Raw genomic sequence first — 21,665 nt, 5'->3', positions numbered from 1 at the left:
GCCAAGAATTAATGTTACAACTATTTATCTTTCACTGTCCAATTTGTGTTCTATACCTTTATCTGTTCTGAAGAACAGTTCATTTGATGTACTCAACTTCCTTATCCAGCCAAAATATAGCTTATAAAATCAGAATGGCTTAAAATCCAAAGGCAAACCATTAAGATTGTTTGGAATTTTATTAAATTTGGCTAGAGCTACAAATATATGTTGTATAGTACTGCGTCCTACAGAAAGTCTGTCCTGAAAATCTATGTTCCGTAGTTACATATCTTTTGAGAAGTGTCAAGTGAAATGATATAACATTCTTATTGAAGTTTTTCTAGGAACTTTCGATATACTGATGTAATAATGTTATTCTCTAAAGTTGTACTTGGAAGTAGCATGTGTGTGTGTTTGTGTGTGTGTGTGTGTGTGTGTGTGTGTGTTGTGTGTGTGTGTGTTTGCATGCACACATGTGAAAGACTACCTTGAAGAGCTAGTACTTTAGGAACATGCTTTCACTTCATGCCCACTTCCTCTTAAGTATTTTGAGGATTCTTTAAAGGCAAGAATAAATCACAAAAAAAATCTGGAATAAAGTTGCGGAACTTTAAATTTCAGGGTGCTTAGTTACATTTTCTTCAGAGGCAGTCAGAGTATCTACTCTAGTAGAAACAAATGTAATCACTTCCAGACTGCTTTAAGAGTCACAATTGTTTTTAACACATGAGATTGAAATAACTGCCTAGTAAAGAGGAAGTTTCTCATGGCAATTTGTCTCTGAAGTCTGACACTGAATCTCTGAACACTGCTGTGTTCATCTATGTTCCAGAGGTGACAGAATCATGTTAGCTTCACTCCTATGTATATTAAAATTTCAACCTTGGGGGTTGGAAATGTGGCTTAGTGGTAGAGTGCTTGCCTAGCATTCATGAAGCCCTGGGTTTGATTCCTCAGTTCCACATAAAGAGAAAAAGCTGGAAGTGGCACTATGGCTCAAGTGGTGGAGTGCTAGCTTTGAGCACAGAGAGGCTCAAGGACATGCCCTGAGTTCAAGCTCTAGGACAGGCAAAAAACATCAACTGGAAATGTACATGAACACTTGACCTTGTGTGTATCAGCTGTGGAAGGAAAACAGAGGATTAAGAATCATAGCTAATGTTTTTTATGACTTGTAACCCAGGCTATGCAAACTGTTGCTCTCCCAGTAGAGTTAAAGGAAGGTTAATATTCTCTTCATCACTTCATTAGGCCACAATAAATTATGGGTTAATGATGACTGAGCAGGCACCAGGAAGCCAGCCAGGTCACTAAACATTCTTAGGCACCCTGATCTGAAACAGTGCTGAGAAAAATGAGGCGGATTGGAAGTAGAGCAAATGTTGGTGCAATTCATTTTCCTGTAGATTAGGGTAGTGGCTCTGACAAGAAGTTTTAAAAGTTGAGGGGAGTTTGGCCTCAGTGTTTAGCTCCACATCTCTGGATTTATAGGAACCTCACTCATTTGTGATGAGGCTATTTTACCATTCAAACCCCAGCCAAGGCTCTCATCTTCAAACCAATTCTGGACCTCCAGAAGAATATGATTGTATACTTGGGCATCTGTTTCACCTGCCTCACTCAGATCTCCCTCTGAATTTCCTATTGCATTTCTATATTCTATCTGCTTGAGTTCTTCTACCCTATATAAATCAAAGGCATTTTGGCTTATTCCTTCTTTCTGTTACCTTTTCTCAATTTGCAATTATAGGCCTGACCAAGTAGTGCCTGGCTACTATTACTATTTTTAAAGTAGCTAATGTTTACATATCATATCTGCTCACATAATACAACACTGAAGCTAGTAGCTGCCCAATATCTAAGTATAAAACCTATAAAGATAGGCACCGGTGAGATCCTAGCTACTCAGGAGGCTGAGATCTGAAGACTGCAGTTCGAAGCCAGTCTGGGCAGAAAAGTCCCGGTGGGAATCTTATCTCCAATTAACCACTCCAAACCAGGAAGTGGAGCTGTGGTCAAGTGGTAAAGCTCTAGCCTTGAACACAGAGAGGTTCAGAGGCACTGCCCAGGCCCTGAATTCAAGCCCCACAAACAACCAAAAAATACCAAACAAACAACCAAAAAAATCATGTAATGATAGCTAATACTGACTGAGCATTTATGATATCACAGACTTTTCTAAGTACTCATATTAATTAACTAGTTCCTTGAACAATCCCATGTTGCAGTACTACTATTAATCCCACATAATAGCTGATGATATGAGACACAAAGAAATTAAGTAATGTGTCTGAGATCACACAATTATTAAGGTTAAAAACAACAACAACAACAAAATGGTCTGAATTCAGCTAGCCTAACTACAAAGCTTGTGTCCTTAATAACAAGTGAGTATAAGATAAACTATTCTGAGACATGAAAAAATGTATTCTCCATGATTGCTTTTCTGTGTTTTCCAAAGAATTTGGATGGCTCTCTAGTAGAGAAAAAGAGGGCCTTCCATTCTCTACAAAACCAGCATAAAGGAAGGCATAAGCACCTGAGGCTTGTTGAATATGTCAGTCCATTCAACTCTTCCACAGCTGCAGAAGGACCCAAACAGGCACAATGGAAGTAAATATTTTAGTTTCTTGTTATTTCTTTGTGTTAAAACTATGAAATCCTCTCTCTTATTCTTTAAAATGGTGGTGGCTCAAAAGACAATCCATGCTCAAATATGAAAGACAAGATGCAATTTCCTATCCAATTAGAATCAATACATTATTCTGGGGCCAGAACAAAGCTCTCAGTATCTTATCTAGGCAAGTTTTGTTTTTAGGTCAGAAAGGGTATTCTCTGAGAAAAATCAGCCTGTCTATCTCGATAATCAGGTACTTTCATAGTGCCATAGATATACAAATGCAATTTACCCTGAAATTTCTGTCAGGTCTCAAGGCAGTTGAAGAATAAGCTAGCATAACAGAGTTTTTTTTCTCCAGACAAGAACCATCCAAATCTGCAATGGTTATATTTATGCTACTTGTTTGTCCTCATGTGTGTTATGCCAGCCTATAGTCTCTATTATTGATACATGTAGCCTTCCTACAATCTAATTTCCCAATCTGCTTTCTTGAAGGACACTTCAGACAAACAATTGTATCATGTTAACATGTTTCACTTTCTATCTTCTTTCAAAACTAAAACCTGCTTTTTCTTTGTTTTAGATGTGTCTCATCACCAGCACAGAGTTGAACTTAAAAATATGCATTCTTTAAAATAAAGCGAGTTAAATTAATTTGTTATAGTTATTACAATTTATGACAAATAATTCGATTTCACTTTTATAGCTTCTATTTTGATGTGTTTAAAACTTTAGTTTTGTCCTCTCTTCTCCCTTTGTTTAGAAATCATAAATTTAATTTCTATGTAAGGCATACATTTTAAAATGTAATATGCCTGTTTAGTTTTGTATTTCTTACAGATTTCCTACATTTTCCTCAGATCATCACTATATTTCCAGTTTATCTGATTGAATATTTAAGGAGGATATACCAATATGCAGGCATAGTTCTTAGCGCTGAGAAAGTAGCCATCAAGAAATTTATTTGAATACAGGTAGTTAATTCTATTAATTCTATGCATTTAAAGTGGTATGGAGGATGGGTGAGTTGGGTTTAAGGTTGAATTCTATCATCTTTACCAGTGCTCCTTTTCTGTTCTTATCTGTTCCTTATCTGTTCCAACACAACTAGGATTTCCATACTTAAGTGCTCACAACCTTCATCTAGGATATTTAATAAAAGTATCAGTCAAAAAGTCTAGACAGGTTTAACTGTATCTGAATTTTCAGACAGTGTCTCCCTGAAAAACACTTTAATCAAGCTCTGACTAAAATCTTACAATTGAACTCATTGGAGAAATGCTGTTTAAGGGTATGCGATTATGTACATCAAAAATATCAGCATATCTCAGAATAAAAAAATAAAAGGTAAACTGTGATGATGCTAAAACTAATTCTCTACCAATCTGAAAGAATGATTAAAATGGAAGCAAAAATAAAGTACTGAATAATGTCATTTTTAGAAACATTTTTAAGCTTCAGAACTTATCACTTCTGTATTCCAGAGGTTAAAGTCTACATTTCAAAAATTAAATATTTTGATGGTATTCTCCTAGATGAGTACTTTAATAAATAATAGCAAGATATTTTGCAAAAGGTTTACACATTTTCAGTTTTTTATGTAAAAATTTATAAATAAAAATGGTTAAATTCTGGCGCCAGTGGATCATACCGGTAATCCTAGCTACTCAGGAGGGTGAGATCTGAGAATTGTGGTTTGAAGATAGCCTGGGCTGGACACATCTCCAGTTAACCTCTCAAAAACTAGAAGTGGAGTTGTGGCTCAAGCAGTAGAATGCTAGTTTTGAGCCCAAAGAGGCTCAGGGACAGTGCCCAGGCCCTGAGTTCAAGCCACACAACTGACAAAAGTTTAAGCCCCACAAATGACAAAAAAGGTTAGAAAGTTTACAATATATCTTTATAAATTGTCTCACTTCAGAAAATCTTAATAACATAATAAAAACAGTATATTCCCTTTTTATATGCTTGTTTCTCAAGACTGGCATTTTACCTACCTCTTGAGCCACAACTCTGCTTTCAATGTGTCCCTTTTAAAATTATTAAACCATGAAAACATTTTATATTTAGAGATTTCATGTTATTTCTATCTTGTAGCAGTGTTACAATGACATTAAAAATGTAACAACATATGGATAGACGTTACTGTCAGCCTATGGTGATACAAGGAGATACCATTCATTATCTAATTACTCAAAATCTAACAAATATGCTATGTTATGTAAATAACCCTTTACAAGTTACGATGTTTAACATTTTAAATTAATTTAATAGGAGTATTGTAATAGGAATGATGTGAAATGTAACTAGAGGTAAGCTCCATTTAATAGTCATGCATAGCAAATTTGCTAATTCATTAATGCCAAGCTAGTGGTACATGCATGTGTACAAGAAAGATACACTGCCAAAGAGATGTTTAACTCTGACATAATTATCCATAACAAAATATTTTATTCTCACCTATGGAGTCGGGTAGCTGCTGTAACATATTGGATGACAGTAAGAGGTCCTCCAGGGCTTCACAGCCAGAAATGTCCATGTCAACGGTCTCTATTCTGTTTTTGGACATATCCAGGTATACCAGCATCTTTAACTTCCCTATAGACTTGATGACATTGCATAAACTCAGGATTAGTTGAGAAATTTCCACAAGACATTTTAAAGCTTATAAACCCCACAATATTATAAAATGAATTTTAAAAATTAATCACAAGTTTTGATGAGAATATGGAAATATTGTAACTCTCAGATATTGCTAATAGTAAAAACAGCTTGACATTTCTCAAAATGTAAAAGAGTTTCTATGTGACTGAGATATCCATATGTATATATACCTGTAAATAAAGATATATGCATACAAAAATTGCACAGTTACAAAGCAGTAAAGGTTCAAATGTGTATCAATCCATGAATGGGTAAGCAAAATGTGATATATGTATACAATAGAATACTATTGGATAATAAAAATGAATGAGCTACTCATACATGATTCAAAATGAGTGAACCTTGAAAGATGTCAGTCACAAAAGATGAAGTATTGTATATGATTCCATGTACATGAAATGCCCAGAAGATACAAATCCATAGACAGAAGGTAGAGTGTGGTTGTTAGGGACTGGGCAGAAAGGAAAGGACTGGAAAAAAGAAAGTAGATTTAAGTGGATGAAGAAGCTGGCTCTAAGGAAATCATGAGAGAGTAATCTGTTAATTCATCTAGAAGTTGGGACTTGGCAGCATTTGTCCAGGAGCCAAAGAACTGGGCAATTTTTATCCAGAATTGGAGAGTCATTTGTTGGAGGCCTCCTAGGATTGGGTGTGACCCTGAGTAAAGAGGTGGTCTCCAGGTAAGACATTCCTGAAGAGGTGATGGAGGGATAAGCAGCATTTCTAGAAACTAGGGTGGAACAGAGATAGAAAAAAGTTCTTCATTCCTGGAAAAGGGCACATGATAGCATCTGCCATAAACAACAGTCCCGACACAAAACCACACCAATACAAAAGGGTGGAAATGAAATGGAAACTTCACTTTTATCTAAGTACAGGCTGCAAAGCCTGCATTTGTACTGGCAGTTCTTGACCTCCATGTCTCTGATTAACTAAACCCTTTGCTTTGTTTCCTCAGCATCTTTCATGGGCACAGATTATAAGTGCGGTCTTGAGGAAGCTGAATTGTTGTGAGGGCACTTAGAACACTCAGGTCACAGAGCTAAGCTTTATCCCTCCCTAGGAGAAAGTGTCACTTTATTAATGGCTTTCTTCCTCAAAGAACTGTTATGCTAGCCATCTACTGTTGTGCTGAGCAAAAAAAACCAAAAAAACACCCCATGATATGTTAGGGTTTTGCACATGTGTGTGTATTTCTTTCTTTGTTCCTTTATCATAAGGGAATTTCTTTCATCCTTGAAGCTTCTTTCAGTGTTATCTTGCTTTTTTCCAACCCAGATCAATATTTTGCTGTGCAGTTTCTGAACATATATTTTGGAAACAAAATAATGCTTTGTGATGCCTGTGAGCTTTATTTATTTATTATTTATTTACTTATAGTCTTTCTCAAGCTTCACTTGAAGCATTAATAGCCTAGGTTCTAGGTCTTTCAGGTTCCAGGTCTCAGAATCCTTGAGGATGTTGACAGTTGTTTCAACGTCTCTCAGGACATAGGGGTGTCTGTAAGTGAGCACTGGGCTGGCAAATGTAGAGAATGAAAATCACAAGTTAAAGCTCAAGCTTTCAATGGCATATTAACTTGTTACTTAGTAGTATAGGAACTAAGAAAAAGGTGAACTTGATTTTTTTTCTTGCTTTTTTGACATTAAATAGTTTAGAATTAATCATCTGTGAACATTGACAGACATGGACTGCCAACTTCACCTAAACATGAGCCTGTCAAAGCCAAGCCTGGATGGATGATTGACAAACACCTATTTGTCAGTACCAGCATTCAGAAAAGCTATGGCTATTTTTGGCAGGGGTTGTGAGATATTCACACATATGCTGAAGCAAGATGACTAATTAAAGTGTGCTAAGCAAGTTATGGGATCTATTCAAAGCTGAGAGAATAGATGACAGCTTTGACAAAAGACAAATTAGGCTTTAAAGATTTTTAAAGATTTCACCACCGCCTTTTCATTTATATAATAAGCTTATTTGAGGTATGAGTTAATTTCTACAGTTAGAAAGCTGAAACACATGATAGCATCTAGAAAAGCATGATGAATCAAATTTTCATTTGTGCCTTCTCCTGGTCTTGTAGAGAGCATACAGGAGCAGTGCCATGCATAGCAGTCTCTAGAGATGGTTTAAATCAAAACCCTTATCTCCTGGCTGTATTATGTTGGGCTATTTACCTTTTCTTTCACTTCCATTATCTACAAAAGGAGAGCAGTGATTGAACATGTTTCACAGGGTTCTGATGAGGATTCAATGAGTCAATATATGTAAAATGTCGTGTAATGCCTAGCTGATGACAAATACTGTGGAAGTGGCTTTAAAAAATATATATATATTTATTGTTATAATAAAGGTGATGTACAGATCGGTTACATTTACATAAGTCAGATAAAGAGTACCTTTCTTTTTAAACAATGTCACCCTTTTTCTCACTCTCTTCTAGTTTTTCTCTCTGTTCCCAACCCACAAGTTGTATAATTTATTTTCAACATTGAGTCTAGTGAATGTTATTGTTGCATTCATTCACCATTTGCCCCACCATTTCTATGCCTTTCTTTACTCTTCCAAAGACAAATAAATGAACAAACAAGACAAAAGGAAATGAAAACAAAAACAGCAACAAAGAAAACAACCCTCTTGTTTCCACTTCCTGGAGTTCATTTTGATAAATATTATTTGATATGGCCAGATGCTCATAGCTATTGTGCCTGTGTAATCCTCTCCTAACAATATCTTCTTTTGGTCTCATACAATGTGAATGCCTAGAGATCTGTGTAATTTATCATGTCCCAGTGTATTTTTTTTTTACCTTCCAGTGTGTTTACTTTTAGATTTACAGGCACATTCTAGTTACACAAATGAGGGAAACCATGAAATCTCTGTTTCTTTGTGTCTGCCTTACTTGGCTCAATATTATTTTTCACAAGTCTTCCCATTTCCTTATGAATCATTATCATTATTATTATGAATCAGTATCATTCTTTCTGATGGATGAGTGGAATTTCATTGTGTATATATACCACATTTTCAGGATCCATTTATCCATTAAGGGTCATTTGGTTTGATTTTATATCTTGGCTATGGAAAACAATCCTGCAATGAACAAGGTTATGCTGGTGGCTTTAGTATGGTCTTGTTTGTATTCTATTGGATAGCTGCCTAGGAGTGGAATTGCTGGGTAATAGGGAAGTGCTATGCTTAGTCTTTTGAGGAACTTCCATACTGTCCACACAGAATGGGAGCAGATTTTTATTAGCTAATCAGACAAAGGCCTGTTATCTAAAATATACTTAGAGCTCACAGTTATTAAACACCCCACAAATAAACTCACAAAGAAACAATAACCAATTAATAAATGGGCTAAAGACTCAAAGAGAGACTTCTCAGAAGAAGAAGTAAGTGGCCAATAGATGCATGAAGAAATATCAATATCTCTGGCCACAAAACAAGTGCAAATTGTGGAATTAACAATAAGCAATGCTGGTAGGGATATGGCCTAAAGGTAACTCTACTACACTGTTGGTGGGAATGTAAACTTGTTCAGTGGTTATGTAAGTGGTTTTGAATAAATAACTATATTCAATAAGCAGATGTAAAATTGCAGCTAGACATACATTCTGGTTCCACAATCTCTGTATCGGAATTAGTAATGGCATTCTTATTTATATTCATGTGCTGAGTAGTATAATACAATGTTCTATTCTAGCACTCTTTTAGTAGATGGGTGGTCACATTACATCAGTTGAAGCCAAACCCACTGCTCACAGATGTTACTGGGCTGCCTCTTTGTTGAGGAAAAAAATCTGACTATAATTGAACTTTGTCTTTAATGCTGTATAATCCTTGCCATCTTTAAAAGTCTAATTGGCTCTATTGGACCTCATTTGAACTTATACTTACATTTTGTGAAAGAGCTCTCTTAATATGAGATGAAATCATTATCTATTTACTTATAAGAAATAATGTTGATTTTATAAAATTAAATTTGGTGTTAGATACAGTATTTCCTCTTTAAAATTAACTATGAATTCACCAACTTTTTAAAACAGTAAATATGGGAAGAAATAACAAGTATGCTCCTGAGACAGCAAAAGAAATCATTCACTGCATACACAACACTTACAAAAGATACATTAAACACAAAACTCAATGAAAAACAGTTGGTAACTGAACTCTCTAAACATTACTTTTCTGAGAAATGTGAACACTGAGATTCAACAGCTAGGGTTATTACAATAATCAATCAACATGTAATATAAATGCTATAAATCATGGCATAATAAAACTTACATACCCCAGGTAGAATTTGCAATGCATTATTATCCATCCATAACTCCCTTAAATTTTGTATTTGATCCAGAACTTCAGGCTGGGAGAGAGGCAGGAAGAGAGAACAGAGGAAAAAAAAACAAGTTAGTCTTTTCTTATCATGTATATCAGATGTTATTTTTTGAACTTTTGTTTGTAATTGACTCATGTTAATTCTCTAAGAGATTCCAGGGTTCACAGACTTTCTATCAACCTGGTAGTCCTGGAGATAGCCAACCTAGAATAACAATAATTATAAACATTAAAATCCATTATTTAGATATCTTACTCTACTACTTTAATACCTTTCTCTTGTCCTTTGTAACATTAATTTTACTCTAATTAGTTGAGCAGTTTCTTTTTCACAAGAGTGTAAGCATTCAAAGGCTAGGGTGTGTTGTTTCAAGCACTTTATTTTTGCATCTCTGTTTCTTACTACATAGTCATACTTGGTACCTCACATTCAAACACCCACTTGCAAGAAGCATTGATGTATTATGATGGGCTAGATTAAGATCCTTTGTTTCTTATCCCTTCAATCCATTAATAATTATCTGCTAAATAGGAGAGATGCCTACTGTATATATTGCACAATGCAAATCAAGCAATAGCAGATTCATTCTCTATTAAAGTGTTCTGAGCAAGTTTTGGAGCTAGATTATTGAAGACAAAGGATTATAGATCACTAACAACCCCCAAAAAAACTACACAAGAGAAAAGAACAGCATAGAGAATGGAGGTGAAACATAGTGAGAGAGAGAGAGAGTGAGAGAGAGAGAGAGAGAGAGAGACAGACAGACAGACAGACAGACAGACACAGACACAGACACAGATACAGAGAGAGACACTGAGAGACAGAGAGACAAAGAGGGAGACAGAGCAACAGAGAGACAGAGAGACAGACAGAGAAAGACCACAGTGCATGAGATATTGATTACCTATCTAGAAGCAAAATTAACTACCTGGTAGTCACACTATACCAGAAGGGTAAAAGTTGCCATTATTGTCAGCATCATCTCCCTCCTTGTGGTGGTCTTTTCACCCATTTTTGTTTTCTCCAGAAATTATCAATTTCCTAAGTTTTAGGCTCTGTCCTTCCTCTGAATTAGAGTCTGTTTCATCATTTTATGGGAGTGACTAACACTAGTCAATACATTGTATTACCTAGCCACAGGGATTGATTCAGAGATGGAGATGCGACTTGTTCAAAACCTATGTAAAGGCTCATAGCCTGTGCCTGTAATCCTAGCTGCTTGGGAAGGAGGATCATAGTTCCAGACTATTTTAGGCTAAGTCCCATCTAGACAGAAAAAGGTGGGTGTGCTGTGTGTACCTGTCATCCCAGTTATAGAGGGTAGTTTAAATAGAAGATTTACTCTCCAGGCTAGCCTAGGAAAAGATAGATTCTCAGCCAGAGCAAAAAGGGCTGGGGTCATAATTTACATGCATCTGCCCATGAAGAATGAATCTCTCTGTAACTGTAATCCCTCTGTCCACTATTTTTACAATAAAAACATAATAAAAAGAACGAAGCTCTCAATTCAAACCCCAGTGCCACTAACCAACAATCAATCAAACATGTAAAGCAATCACTCTTGGAATGGAACTCTTGGTAGTTCCTGTTGGATTAGAAACAAGAAAGAAGCAGCCCAAGCAATTTCAGTCAAGAAGAAAAGGGGGAAAGAATTTGAAAATAGAGTCTTTCAAATGAAAGGAAAACAAGCTAGAGCTGAAAGATAGAGCCAAGAAATAAATAGAACTGATAGCATGAGAGAAGGGACTGACTTCAGACAGATGTGATATGCTTTTTCCCCTCTGATTTGAGGGAGAATGGTTCAGAATGCTATGAGTATAAGGAGACATGGAGAAAGGATGAGTAGAAGTTGAGAGGATGCATACATTAAATTATCAAGTATTCTAGATGAGATGGAGGACAAGGGAGCAAGAATCTTATGTAACAGCATAGCTGGGAGAGAACTGGATACAAATGTGAGAGTATACAAGGTCAATTGAAAGAGCTATGTCATTTTCTGGGCCAGGAATGGGGATTGATAGTCTAACATAAAACAGAAGAAATAAAACCTCCATTCAGGTTTACATTAAGTCACTAAAGAATGAAGTAGGAGTGAGGGACAGAAAATATTACAAAGGTGGAAAATTAGAAGGAGAAGTCAGAATTTAGGAATCTGGTATTTCTGAAGTAATTACAGATAATGACAGCCTTCAAGCTCTACCCCTGAAGATGGTCAGCCCAGGTAGGAAGTATGATGTCATGGTTTGTGGGCAAGGGCAATGCTATAAGAACATAGGCCTTGTGTGGCTTCTAAGGATTCTAGCAGTCCATTATCTTAATCTCACATATGTGCTGTCTTGGCTATGCATCAGACAAAATAGCAAAGATGACTAATTATCCCTCTGAAATTTCTCTAACACTGAGTTCTACTAGGGATCCTAGAAATCTCCAACTTCTTAGAAAGGAATAATTTGCTAACCTAACATTTCTGCTTTATTTCCAAAGACCTCATTCCTGCTCTTTAATAGGATAATGGAGTAACAGTCCTACTTTATGGATAAATAATTGAAAATCATTTCCTGAGGAAAATGAGAACAATTTGATGAGGGTGGTATCACTGTAGCTGGAATTGTTTTTCAGGTTTTCTAGCTCCAAAGATGACATCACATTATAGCTTAAAATTAAAATTCCAAAATAACAAAGAGAGCTAGTAATCACAAATGACCCAGAAAGAGAAAAAAGCATGTACTAGGTTTCTAAATAAAACATATTTTTAATCACTAGATAAATAATAATATTAGTATTATAAAGTGCACCACAGAGGAAGTTGCAGGAATTTCCAAATAACAGCAGAGACAAAAATATAGTTAGCGATTAATACAATCTTGCTCTAAACAAAACAAAAATGTAATATGATGATCATCTCATGATCAATAGATAATTTAAAAGTGGATCTTAGAACTAAACTAAATGGCTTATGTTCAATTAATTTTATCACAAACTCAATCAGCTTTATTAAAAGCAAATAAATTAATTCAAGGATAACTTGGCATGTTCTATACTGAGAAAAAGACCTGTAAGATAACCAAACTCAGAAGCAACATTTTTACTTCCAAAGTATTTTCAAATAAGTATCTCATGCTTTGAAACCTTTAAATCTGGTTCCAGGCAATTATATACAATATTTAAAATAGAAACCAATATTAATATAGAAAAATGTTCATTGCAGAAGTTAATGTTTAAAAGTTGGTTTCCAAGCTAAATATGTGATAATATAACAGAATAGACAACAAAATTATAATTAATAAATTGGTTTAGTGTTCAGCAACACAGATAAATTATATGTATTTTAAAATTTTTAATTACAAAAATGAGTAGTTTTGTTACCTTGTTCATGTAATTGTAACCCCTCTGTACGGTATTTTCACAATAAAAAATGAGTAGTTTGCTTTTTTCCTAGGTGTGTGTGTGTGTGTGTGTGTGTGTGTGTGTGTGTGTGTTGGTACTGGAGTTTAAATTTGGGGGCTGCGTGCTGCCCCTGAGCAGTTTTGCTCAGGCCGGTGCTCTATTAACTTACAGTTTTGCAAACAATGTCGCATGTAAAAGCAAATATAGTGAATGGAAAGAGGAAAAGTGAGTGAATATAGTCCTAATTCTCAATGCATTTGTTTGAAAATGGAACAATGAGACTTGGTGGGATGGTGGGAGAAGGGATGGTTGGGAGGGGGAAGAGTGGTGGAAGAGTGTCTCACCAACATGTGTTGTACAGCTAGTTGGATGCCAGTGGCTCACACCTGTAACCCTAGCTACTCAGAAGGTTAAAATCTGTGGATCATGGTTCCAAACTAGCCTAGGCAGGAATGTCCATGAGACTCTCATCTCCAAATAACTACCAGAAAACCAGAAGTGGAGCTCAGTGGCTCAAGTGGTAGACTCCTAGCCTTGAGGTACAGTGTCCAGTACCTGAGTTCAAGCTTCAGTACCAGCACTACTAACAAAAAAAGGACATTCTGAATTCAACCCAACTTGTACAACTATTTGAAGGCAATAATTTGAAGGTAAAAAGCAAGCACAACATTTCATCTAGCACTAATCAATTTCTATAAATTGAAAAACTGTTGTATGTCCATGAATACACATACAAACAGTTAAAGTAGGAATATAGGATGACGCATAACATGTTTTAAAAAATAATGACCTTGGAGGAGAGATTAGGATAGACTAGACTAGAACAGAGAAAAGACAAGACTTCTAATTGACTGGTAGTGGTTTGTTTCTTTACTACAAGGACAAACTGCACAAACTTTTGTGCATTTTGGTTAGAGGTATTTGTTATGTTAGTTTACAATTTTTACATTTTATCAGTTTTAAAAATTTAGAAGAAACAACATTATATCCAAATATTAATTTCAAAAATCTTAGTAATGCTATTAGAATAAATTTAAAATGTTCCTCTCTTGCATTTCCAGTATTTTCAAATCTCCAATAGTATGTGTATCAAAGTGTATTAAAAATTAGAGAACATTTCAGTGTATTTTCTTTAAATTGATACTTAAGCTTACTTAAGCTTTGTTTTCAAAGTAATTTTCCATAACTACCCAAAATGGGTGAAGAAAATTATCACATCAATAAAAACACAAAGAAAACATTTTGAATGACTGCAATGATTTCCAACAACTCATTTCAAGTACATGTAATTTTAGATTGTTATATTATTTTGAATAGTTTTTTATCTTTTATACCACTAATTTGTATAATGCAGGTCAATTATATGTGGTTATTACCTACTATATTTCTGTTCTAATGTGGTTTAGAGAAATGTTCACTATGGAAAAAACCTAACATTTTTTATTTCTATAACTTTTCAAAGTAAAATCAGTAAGAGGAAAAAAAGGATCTTTAGAGTTTAAATGTCTCAAATTTCACCACTCTGGACAGTGGTATGGAAGTTCCTTAAAAAAAACTAAACACAGGGCTGGGAAGATGGCCCAGTGGTTGAGCGCTTGCCTTGCATGCATGAGGCCCTGGGTTCAGTTCCTCAGCACCACATAAGCAAAAAGAAAAAAGCCGGAAGTGGCGCTGTGGCTCAAGTGGTAGAGCGCTAGCCTTGAGCTGAAGAGCTGAGGGACAGCGCCCAAGCCCAGAGTTCAGGCCCCACGACCAGACCCCCCCCCAAAAAAAAAAAAAAAACTAAACACAGATCTTCTCTCTACCACAGATAGGCCCATACCATCCTGGGCATCTACCCAGAACATCACAGGATATTATAAAGACACTTGCACATCCACATTCATTGCTGTATTATTCACAATAGCCAAGTTATGAAAACAGCCAAGATGCCCAATGGATAAGTGGGTCCAAAACATGTGATACCTAGACACAATGAAAATTTACACAACCATTAGAAAGAATAGTATTATGTCATATGCAGGAAAATTGATAGATTTAGAACAAATCATGTTAATTGAGGTAAGCCAAGCTCAGAGAGACCAACAGTGCATGTTTTCTCTCATATGAGCAAGCTATATTTAAAATATCCTCTTGTTTGTTTTTTCTTTTTGTCCTATTTGTCATTGGGGGGGCAAAGAGGGTGCAGGGATATGGAGGGATCAAGGGTGAATAGATGTGCAGTGGTACTCACTAGTCTTGTGGGTACTCACTAGTCTTGTTGGCAGGAATGAAAGGGAACACTGTGAGAGAGCGAAGGAAGGGGTGATATTGTCCAAAAAGAAATGTATTCATTACTAGACTTACAAAATGGTAACCCTTCTGTACATCTCCCTTATAATAATATTTTTCAAATTAATTTAATTAAATTAAAATTCCATGAGATGATCCAGTAAGTGTCATAACAATAGAGACTTGTAGACCTACAAGATATTGGAATGAAACCCATGATCCAAATAAGTAAATGTGAAGATTCATTCGCCACACAATAAATACAAAATATCTAATGCAAACTTTAAAACTACATTCTCTAACCAAAGTGACATAACTCTGATATTGCATAGAGCTATTATAATTCAAATTTTTGTTTTTATATCTTTAATACTTAAGAGGTATTGTTTTCTTTTGTTTACTCTTCAGAACTTTGTTGAATAACATTTGGTGTTTGCAGTTTGCCAAGAAAGTGTAATTTCTGTTTAAGAAACTTTCTTCCTTTTTTATTTAAATCCTTTATTTAGTAATTCACTTGGTTTATTGCTAGCCCTTTAGCTCTCACAACTGGGAAATCTTTTATTCATGAATTTCACAGCCGTGGTTGAAACTCTTCCTGATATACAAAATTGGATGACTAAAATTGTTCTCCTTTGAAAAGCCTACTTATCATTCTCTCAATTGTAATGTACTACATGACTTGAGATTGTTTAACTTCCTCAGCTAATTTCTTTGGAGAGGAAAAGGTTAGATCCACAGGGTCTGGTCTATTTCCAGGTTACATTAATTTCATGTCTCTCAGTTTTATTTAGGAAGTCAATACCACTAAAATGGGCATACAAATTTAAAAATTTGCTTGTATTTCATTCCCTTCAGGAAAAAGATGCACTTTAATAATTGTTGAGTGGATAAATAGGTGTTCTTAGTGACAATAATAAAATATAAATTGATAAATTAATTCATAAGCTCTTATGAATATTTTAGTAGGACTTGGGCATAATGAATTCATTCATTTAAATACTCAGTTGCATATACTAAAAGAATAGAGGAAAATCTATGCACAACTTATTGCGGATAAGGAAACACAGTGTGCAAAGGAAGAACTGGCATACAAAATGATCTGAAAAGGTTGGAAGACTGACTACTCTAGCAAAATGATGTTGAATGGAAATGGATATAAAGATCCACTGTATGTTCCCAAACCAATCACAGAAATATGGAATTAGAAGCAATAGCACACGTGAAGAAAATTGGGGATTTAACTGGAGTAAGGCAAAGATTCATTCATATATTTGTAGCGAATTCATTCACTCTAGAAATATCCCCCGCTCTACCTTAGGAAGACACTACCAGTAATGGCCAGCTTGGCGTCTCCTACCCACAACTGGTGGCCATTACTCAGGGGAGGGTCTTGGTATGAGCCCAAAGTAACAGAACTAATATATGACGAACATGACATGATCTTCAAGTTTTCTAAGATGTGATGACTATTGTTTAGAAATAGAGGAATATTCTAAAAAGCAACATTGTAAGTGGTTCATATTGAGCATGCTATCTCCTTAGAATGAAGGTAGCTTAGGAGGCGCTCCAATGCTAGAAACTTTAAACCTTTCAACAATTTTATTCAGTTTACTAGTATGTCCCAGGCGAGAGGGAAAAAATAGTAAATAATAGACAAATTTTCATGGGAGTTCATGTTTCTTAGGCTGGGCCCTCCAAAATAGCAGTTGGATAAGAAAAAGCAATTCTGGTTTCATGATTACTATTGCAACTACTATACTAAAACTAGATCTCAACCTTTTTGACCTTGTCAGAGTTTAAATTGAAGAGAAAGAATGGTATAACAAACATAATCTCAAAACTCAAAACAGGTCTTCCTCTCTCAGAAAAGAAAGAAAAGAAAAGAAAGAACATCAAATAAAGCTGCAGCCATTTCCTTCCTCTACCCTCAATCTACACTGCAGCCTGAGGCTGCTTCAGTCTGATAAATCCTGCTTGAAAACAGCCTTTCAGTCTCACAAAAAAGACACACCCCGGATATGATACTGAATTTCTTTTCATATAAAATGACTCTCATTTGACCCTCACTTACTTTTTGGTCTCTTCTTTCACTGAATAGTTTAGCCTTGAGAGAAATTCAAGTCTTAGTAGTTCTTCAGGGCATCATACTTTATCTTTCTTTTATTTTTTAAAAATTAAAAAAAGTTTATTGTCAACGTGATGTACAGAGGGGTTGCATTTATATGCATAAACTAGTGAGTATATATCTTGTTGAACATCATTACCCCTTCCCTTGTTTTTCTTCTACTTTCCCATCCCCTCAGACTCCCCACCCAAATGAACTTATCGTTATTGCATTGGTTCACCCTTTGTCCTTTGTCTCACCATTTTGTTGTTCCACTTCCCTTCCGTTCAATCTTATCTTTGCAAGCGTTATTCTCTAAACCTGAAAATCTGACCTCTGATTGGGTTAGACATCTGATGTTGGTGTCTGTAGAGCAACTGTACATAATCTGAATATGCATCTCCAACTCTTTCCTTTTTGTAGTCTATTGCTCCAAAAGTTCCATCTATTTTGGATAAAATGAACAATCCATGCTCCCAGACACTCGTTTCCTCTAATACATCTCAGTAGCTCAATCTCAAATAACACCTAGACTTTGCTACCAAATATGGATATACTATTTGCTAACCGTTCCTTCTCCACTTTCAGCTGGCTTAGTCCAGTAGCCTAGAACTCTCTACACCAGTTAATGATAAGACTTGCTATGATATACTCAATTTAACTTGTCTTCATTTATCCATCTTTCTAAGCTGAGATTCAATGAAAACAGTCTACCATTAGGAATAGTTTCTTGTATACCACATTTAGCAAACATTTTTTCACATTCAGCCTAGCTGAAAAGGAATCTGACTTTGCCTTTTCTAAAATTGCACCAACCTATACTGAAGAGAATTACAATATATAAAGGCTGAATATCTTCCCTTTAAGTTTGTGGCAAATGCTTAAAATGGGGACTAAATACTGTGAACTATTACTTTGCCTAAACAAGTTACCTTTTAAGTCCTTAAAAGGACCATTTCATGGTTCTTTGACTTTATTAGATACATCCTCTCTTACTCTACCTCATGCCCTATGCATTTGCTCACTGAATTAAACAGAGACCATCCAAATGCATTTACTACAAAGGTAATGGAGATTAACACGAGGTTCCACCCATGCAGTTTAAAAAATCTGCATAGAGATATGTGTGGATATTGACTGAAGACTGTTGTCTTTTTTACATTGAATTTCCCACGACTGTATCATACTTCCTGGTATACACTGTACCACTTCCAAACTCTGAGTTGGGGAAGATTATAATTTGGATTTAGCCAACATTTATGGGTTTTAGTTTCTTAAGTGGTTCTCTTTCATTAGCTGTGTTTGGGCCCTCTCAGACTTGTGTTTCCTGTTTATCTGAGTTTTTAATTTTTTTTATTGTGAAAATTCTGTACAGAGGGGTTACAATTACATGGGCAAGGTAATGAGTACATTTCTTATCAAGCATTGTTGCCTCCTCCTTTGTTTCCCCTTCCCATCCCATCATCCCCCATCCTCCCACTCACCCTCCTCCCCCACCAAGGTTTTTAAATTTTGTCTTGTCTTTACATAGATTCCTTCCAGCCTTGAATTTAACTCCTTCTCACATACACTTACACTTTCTCTACCAGGTTACCTCTAGCAGAAATACAAATATGCTTTTGCTTCTCTGACCCTTAAAAAGAAGTACTTCAGCAGTTAGCACTGGCTCAATTCTACATTCCTAGCTACTCAGGAAACTGAGATCTGAAGATCACTGTCTAAAGGCAGCCACTTCAGTAATGTCCTTGAGACTCTTATTTCCAATTAACTACCAGGAGTGAAAGCCAGGAGTAGAAGTGTGGATCAAGTGGAATAGTGCTAGCTTTAAGTACAAAAGCTCAGGGACAGCAACCACTCCCTGAGTTCTAGCCCCAGGACCAGAACACAACCAAAAAAACAAAGTACTTTTACTGCTTCCTTAGCAACTTCCATCAACTTCTCTATTTATTTGCTGTTCTTCATGGGAGCACTTTATCAATAGTTTGGGCACTCTGCCTTTGCTTCTCCTCTCCAACTCACTCTCCAGGTTACTGGGATACATTGCTAAATGCTGTTCTTGAGGAAGTCATAGACTTCCAATTAGGGCTGGGACCCCTGAAATAATGCTACATAAGTCTGACTTAGTAACTCTGCTAACAAGTTAGCCAATAAAGAGTAAAGAATAAATAAGGGAGAATAATAAATATATAATTATTGTGTACATTCAAATCTTACACTAAAAGCCAAGTTGATTAAAGAAATTTTTACTATTTTATATTCAAGGCAGAAAATGTGTACTTGCAGTACCATCTTTTTTCTATTACCTTTATGTGATGCATGGTTAGTGTCAAATATGAAGTAAATTATAATTTTTTGTATATCTGTTTTCCCAACTCTTATTGTTTGAAATGTTGACAATGCATACATATACTTTTTGTTATGCACTACAAGCTATCTTTGAAAATATCTAAAACTGTTTTATTTTTTCTGGATCATATAGATATTTTTACCCAATTAGATATTTCATTCAGAGAAAAACAAATCACTTACTATTTCTTATCAGTAAACAGAAATCTTAATTCTTTCTTAACTGTTTTATATGATTGTAAGCTTTTGAAGAAGGCAGACACTTAGCAGTGTATTTGCTGCAAAAACTCTGGTAATGACCTTGAAAGGTCATAAAGATGTTTTGCAAAGCAGAAGCACCTTCTTTTTTTTTATTGTGAAAATACTGTACAGAGGGGTTACAATTACATGGGCAAGATAATGAGTACATTTCTTATCAAGCATTGTAGCCTCCTCCTTTATTTCTCCTTCCCATCTCTTCTGAATCATAAAAAAAAGCCTGCTGTGTAGTGAGTTCAAGGTAATTCAAAATTTGAATTGTCTGAAACTTAGTAATCAATATCTAGTATATAATGTCATTTATTCTGTATTGCATTCTATATTATATTGCTCAATTACCTAACAGAAATTATATGACCAATCTGCTAAATTAATAAGCACTTTATAAAAATTGGAACCTACACTGTCAACTATGTACATATTGTCTTTTCTGTTAAAGTCAGCAAATGAGAAAGCAGAAAGTCGACTTACTGCTTATGACAGTGTATTACATATGTTCACTGAAAACAAGAACCTACATTAAATTTTTTCCAGGTGAAGATGTTTTGTTTATGTGTTTGGTAAGAATGGCTCATTAGTACAACATAAGAAATGATGCATGACATATTCACATTTGAGTTCCAAAAAAAATCTGTCTTTCGTTTATGTAGCTAGGAAATACTGAATTAAATCATAACCTAGCTTTCTAATTAGCAGAGCAAACTCTTTTTTTTTTTTTGTCAGTTGTGGGGTTTGAACTCTGGGCCTGGGCACTGTCCCTCAGCATTTCAGCTCTAGGATAGCACTCTACCACTTGAGCCACAGTACCACTTACAGCTTTTTGAGTGGTTTATTGGAGATAAGAGTCTCATGGCCTTTCCTGCCCAGGCTGGCTTTGAACCGTGATTCTCAGATCTCAGCCTCCTGAATAGCTAGGATTACAGGCATGAGCTACCGGTGCCTGGAGAGAGCAAACGCTTAATAAATATTTGTTAAGTAAAAATCCAAAAAAAAAAGATTAGTGTTATCAGTAGAAACCTTTAATCTTGCTGTGATTTAATTTCCCAATTAATGGAAGAGAAATCTTTCTGATTATTCTACTTGATCTTGCTGCATAGCAACAAGATGTAGATCTTGAGTATTGTACACTATGGACTCTTAAAATGTATTTTGAGACATGGAAATATTTTTACACACATAATTCTACAGGTCAAGTTCATTTTCAGTAATCAACTTCATATTTTTTTTATTTCATTATTTTAGATTTATTACTCTTGAATATATAATCTTTACAGCTTTTGAATATATCATCTTGTATTTCTACCATTTGTTCTAATTTTTACTTTTCTATTACTCATTTGTTTTCTTTTTAAAAAATTCTTTTAATTTAAAGGTGATGTGCAGAGCGGGTATAGTTACATAAGTCAGGTAATGAGTACATTTCCTTTAGAAAAGTGTCCCCACTCCCTCATTCTCTCCCGGTTTTCTCCTCGTGTCTTCAATCCCCACCCCAAATTGTATGTTCATTTCCAACATAGTGTCAAGTCAATATTATTGCTGAATTGGTTCATCCTTTGTCCCACCATTTCTGTGCTTCCCCTATTTGGCTATGAGTAATATTGAGTATGGGCATTGATGGATTTTTATTTGCTTGTTTCTATATCTCACATAAATAATATAAGAGGGTAACATAAAATTTATTATGGTGTGTA

The 21,665-nt window shown here is 35.4% G+C and overlaps 1 protein-coding gene across 1 annotated transcript in view; it reads right to left on the bottom strand.

Annotated features, from left to right (window-relative positions):
• Lrrc7 (leucine rich repeat containing 7) overlaps nt 1–21,665 on the bottom strand; it is a 284,370-nt gene that overhangs the window by 107,830 nt on the left and 154,875 nt on the right. The window contains exons 7-8 of the mRNA XM_013020506.1: nt 9,561–9,635; nt 5,060–5,204 (exon numbers count right to left, since the gene is read on the bottom strand). Coding sequence (XP_012875960.1) covers nt 5,060–5,204; nt 9,561–9,635 — 220 coding nt within the window. The remainder of the gene's footprint in view (nt 1–5,059; nt 5,205–9,560; nt 9,636–21,665) is intronic.

Source organism: Dipodomys ordii, unplaced genomic scaffold (assembly GCF_000151885.1).
Source record: "Dipodomys ordii isolate 6190 unplaced genomic scaffold, Dord_2.0 Scaffold51, whole genome shotgun sequence".
Lineage (NCBI taxonomy): Eukaryota > Metazoa > Chordata > Mammalia > Rodentia > Heteromyidae > Dipodomys > Dipodomys ordii.
Note: the sequence above shows the minus strand (reverse complement) of the source record. Positions and strands in the feature narration are given on the sequence as shown.